Source organism: Eriocheir sinensis, chromosome 64, assembly GCF_024679095.1.
Source record: "Eriocheir sinensis breed Jianghai 21 chromosome 64, ASM2467909v1, whole genome shotgun sequence".
Lineage (NCBI taxonomy): Eukaryota > Metazoa > Arthropoda > Malacostraca > Decapoda > Varunidae > Eriocheir > Eriocheir sinensis.
Genome location: NC_066572.1, coordinates 1,597,831 through 1,602,830, shown reverse-complemented (window position 1 = coordinate 1,602,830; position 5,000 = coordinate 1,597,831). Strand labels below are relative to the sequence as shown.

At 43.8% G+C, this 5,000-nt stretch overlaps 1 protein-coding gene across 1 annotated transcript in view; it reads left to right on the top strand.

Annotated features, from left to right (window-relative positions):
- Nucleotides 1-5,000, top strand: part of LOC126987191 (nuclear migration protein nudC-like) — a 47,052-nt gene that overhangs the window by 39,420 nt on the left and 2,632 nt on the right. The window contains exon 6 of the mRNA XM_050844001.1: nucleotides 1,322-1,524. Coding sequence (XP_050699958.1) covers nucleotides 1,322-1,524 — 203 coding nt within the window. The remainder of the gene's footprint in view (nucleotides 1-1,321; nucleotides 1,525-5,000) is intronic.

Genomic DNA, 5,000 nt, shown 5'->3' with positions numbered 1-5,000 from the left:
AGTCAACATCAACACTCACCCTGTCCCTGGAGAAGGTGGGTGGACTTGGTACCTTTATTTAGCGGTACCGTTATGTATTGGTACCTTTAATTATTGGTACTTTATTCTGTGGTACCTCTACATATTTATTTGTACTCAACACTGGAGTCCCCTGTCCTCTATTTGTTGGTAATGTTCAACCAAAAAACAAATTCAACCAAAAACATTAAAATTCAACCAAAAACATTAAAATTCAACCAAAAAACAAATTGAACCAAAAACATTAAAATTCAACCAAAAAACATTCAAATCCAACCAAAAAACATTCAAATCCAACCAAAACCCATTCAAATTCAACCAAAAACATTCAAATTCAACCAAAAAACAAATTCAACCAAAAACATTCAAATTCAACCAAAAAACATTCAAATTCAACCAAAAACATTCAAATTCAACCAAAAAACATTCAAATCCAACCAAAAACATTCTAATTCAACCCAAAACATTCAAATTCAACCAAAAAACATTAAAATTCAACCAAAAATGCAAATTCAACCAAAAACAGTCAAATTCAACCAAAACCCATTCAAATTCAACCCAAAACATTTAAATTCAACCAAAAAACATTCAAATTCAACCAAAAAACACTCAAATCCAACCAAAATCCATTCAAATTCAACCCAAAACATTCAAATTCAACCAAAAAACATTAAAATTCAACCAAAAATGCAAATTCAACCAAAAACAGTCAAATTCAACCAAAACCCATTCAAATTCAACCCAAAACATTTAAATTCAACCAAAAAACATTCAAATCCAACCAAAAAACATTCTAATCCAACCAAAAAACATTCAAATTCAACCAAAAACATTCAAATTCAACCAAAAAACATTCAAATCCAACTAAAAAACATTCAAATTCAACCAAAAAACATTCAAATTCAACCAAAAAACATTCAAATCCAACTAAAAAACATTCAAATTCAACCAAAAAACATTCAAATTCAACCAAAAACATTCAAATTCAACCAAAAACCATTCAAATCCAACCAAAAACATTCAAATTCAACCAAAATCCATTCAAATTCAACCAAAAACATTCAAATTCAACCAAAAACATTCAAATTCAACCAAAAACCATTCAAATTCAACCAAAAACATTCAAATTCAACCAAAACCCATTCAAATTCAACCAGAAAACATTCAAATTCAACCAAAAACATTCAAATTCAACCAAAAACATTCAAATCCAACCAAAAAACATTCAAATTCAACCAAAACCCATTCAAATCCAACCAAAACCCATTCAAATCCACAGCGTAACACAAACCAACCTCCCCAGATCAACCGCATGGAGTGGTGGTCCAAGCTGGTGACCTCCGACCCCGAGATCAACACCCAGAAGGTCAACCCAGAGCCCTCCAAGCTGGGTGACCTGGATGGGGAGACCCGGGGCATGGTTGAGAAAATGATGTATGACCAGCGCCAGAAGGAGATGGGACTACCAACATCCGATGAGCAGAAGAAGCAGGATGTTTTGAAAAAGTGAGAGGAGGAGGAGGAGGAGGAGGAGGAGGAGGATAGGGAAGATAAGGGGGAGGAAGATAGGGAGGGAGATGAGAAGGATAGGGAAGATAAGGGGGAGGAGGAGGAGGAAGATAGGGAGGGAGATGAGGAGGATAGGGAAGATGAGGGGAAGGAGGAGGAGGAGGAAGATGGGAAGGGGAAGGAGGAGGATAGGGAGGAAGATGGAGGGAGAGAAAGTGTGGTATTGTGAGGAGGAGGAGGAGGAGGAGGAGGAGGGAGAGAGGGAGGAAGGGTGGTAATGGGAAGGGAAGGGAAGGGAAGGGAAGGAAAGGGAAAGGAAGGGAAGGGAAGGGAAGGGAAGGGAAGGAAAGGGAAGGGAAAAAAGAGGAGGAAAAGATACATTAAAAGAAGAGAGAGAGAGAGAGAGAGAGAGAGGAGGAGGAAAACAGAGGGAGAGAAGAAATCTTGAAAAAAAAAATATATATTTGAAACAGAAGGAAAGGAAGGGAAAGGGCGAGGGATTTCTATACGTTTTTCTCTGTTCATATCTCAACATTTATTTTTACAAGGGAGATAATTCACAGACAAAAACATAAACAACAACAAAAAAGAACTGTGCTTGCTCTAGGGGGTGGGACAGACTGGGACTATTTCTATGTTTTTTGTTATGAGAGGGAGTTGGAGGCCAGTGGTCGATAGGCTGGGTTCACACATAGCTGATCTGATGTCCCGTTCCGCCCCGGTTCGTCCCGACCAATGTATACGGGACAAAACATGTGTCATTGTGGCCAGGGTCAGTGGTCAGCGTTGGTGGTGTCTGGGGTCAAACCAAATGTCGGGAAGCAGGACGGGACGGGACGGGATAGCAACACCACCAGGCAGGGTCGAGCCTTCCCCTGGTGGCATCACAGGAAATGGAAGAGGTTTAAGAGGAATTTAGAGGAGGATTGAGAGGTTCAGAAGAGGATTGAATCTCTTCCATTTCCTCTTAATCCTCCTGTAAACCTCTTAGGAAATGGAAGAGGTTTAAGAGGGATTTAGAGGAGGATTGAGAGGTTCAGAAGAGGATTGAATCATACATATTTTTCAATGTATAATCACAAAGAAAATGGTTGATTGAAAGGCAAATCTAGGTATAATTTGGAACATTCATCACTTCTCTGCCCCTCGCTACCACCCCGTCAAGCAAGGAGCTGTTTGGAAAGTGCTCGACCCCCATCGGAGCATTAGGAACAGACTCCCCAGCTCCTTGACACGGCAACTCGGGGAGGGTTAAAAATCCTCTTCCCTATCCTCCTCCTCCTCCTCCTCCTCTTCCCTCCCTCACAACCCTCATTCTTCCTCCTGATACCACCCTTTCTCTCCCTCTCCCTCCATCTTCCTCCCTATCCTCCTCCTCTCCCCTGCCAGTATCTTCCCTATCCTCCTCATCCTCCTCCTCCTCCCTCCCTCACAACCCTCATTCTTTCTCCTGTTATCACCCTTTCTCTCCATCTTCCTCCCTATCCTCCTCCTCTCCCCTGCCAGTATCTTCCCTATCCTCCTCATCCTCCTCCTCCTCTTCCCTATCCTCCTCATCCTCCTCCTCCTCTTCCCTCCCTCACAACCCTCATTCTTCCTCCTGTTATCACCCTTTCTCTCCCTCTCCCTCCCTATCCTCCTCCTCTCCCCTGCCAGTATCTTCCCTATCCTCCTCCTCCTCCTCCTCCTCTTCCCTCCCTCACAACCCTCATTCTTCCTCCTGTTATCACCCTTTCTCTCCCTCTCCCTCCATCTTCCTCCCTATCCTCCTCCTCTCCCCTGCCAGTATCTTCCCTATCCTCCTCATCCTCCTCCTCCTCTTCCCTCCCTCACAACCCTCATTCTTCCTCCTGTTATCACCCTTTCTCTCCCTCTCCCTCCATCTTCCTCCCTATCCTCCTCCTCTCCCCTGCCAGTATCTTCCCTATCCTCCTCATCCTCCTCCTCCTCTTCCCTCCCTCACAACCCTCATTCTTCCTCCTGTTATCACCCTTTCTCTCCCTCTCCCTCCATCTTCCTCCCTATCCTCCTCCTCTCCCCTCCCAGTATCTTCCCTATCCTCCTCATCTTCCTCCTCCTCTTCCCTCCCTCACAACCCTCATTCTTTCTCCTGTTATCACCCTTTCTCTCCATCTTCCTCCCTATCCTCCTCCTCTCCCCTCCCGGTATCTTCCCTATCCTCCTCCTCTCCCCTGCCAGTATCTTCCCTATCCTCCTCATCCTCCTCCTCCTCTTCCCTCCCTCACAACCCTCATTCTTCCTCCTGATACCACCCTTTCTCTCCCTCTCCCTCCATCTTCCTCCCTATCCTCCTCCTCTCCCCTCCCAATATCTTCCCTATCCTCCTCATCTTCCTCCTTCTCCTCCCATTACCTTCCCTATCCTCCTCATCCTCCTTCTCCTCCTCCTTCCAACCAGCGCCCTCAGACAACACCACCACCACCACCACAGCCCAGCCATCCAGGATATTTCAGAAGTATCTTGGGGGACAAACACACACACACACAAGGTGGCGGCCTGACCCTGATTTCATTCAGGGTCAGGCAGGGGTCCAGTGCTGTGCGGGGACATGTTCAGACCAAAGACGGCAGGAGGCAAGGTGTTGTCGCCCACAGTTGATCCCATCCTCAGAATTTTCTAGGTCGGGATGGAACGGGACCGATCGGGACGTCTAAGTCAGCTATGTGTGAACCGAGCCTTAGGTTAAGTTTAGGGCATCTTCAGACACAAGATAGCCAGAAACTTATAGCATAAATTAACCAAGAAAGACCTCACTTTGTTAGATAATAAGTCTCATTACTGAAGAAGCATAGATGAGTTTTCTGAGTCAAGACCTATAGTGACTGTTTGGGTTTTGTTAGGTTAAGTTTAGGGTATCTTCAAACACATGATACCCAGCACCTTATGGCATAAATCAACACAGAATGACCTCACTTTGCTGTATGGAAAGTCTCATTAGTAAGGAAGCATAGATGAGTTTTCTGAGCCAAGACCTATAGTGACTGTTTGGGGTTTTGTTACGTTAAGTTTAGGGTATCTTCAAACACATGATACCCAGCACCTTATGGCATAAATCAACACAGAATGACCTCACTTTGTTGTATGGAAAGTCTAATTAGTAAGGAAGCATATATGAATTTTCTGAGTCAAGACCTATAGTGACTGTTTGGGGTTTTGTTAGGTTAGGTTAAGTTTAGGGTATCTTCAAACACATGATACCCAGCACCTTATGGTATAAATCAACACAGAATGACCTCACTTTGTTGTATAGAAAGTCTCATTAGTAAGGAAGCATATATGAGTTTTCTGAGTCAAGACCTATAGTGACTGTTTGGGGTTTTGTTAGGTTAAGTTTAGGGTATCTTCAGACACATGATACCCAGCACCTTATGGTATAAATCAACACAGAATGACCTCACTTTGTTGTATGGAAAGTCTCATTAGTAAGGAAGCATGGATGAATTTTCTGAGTC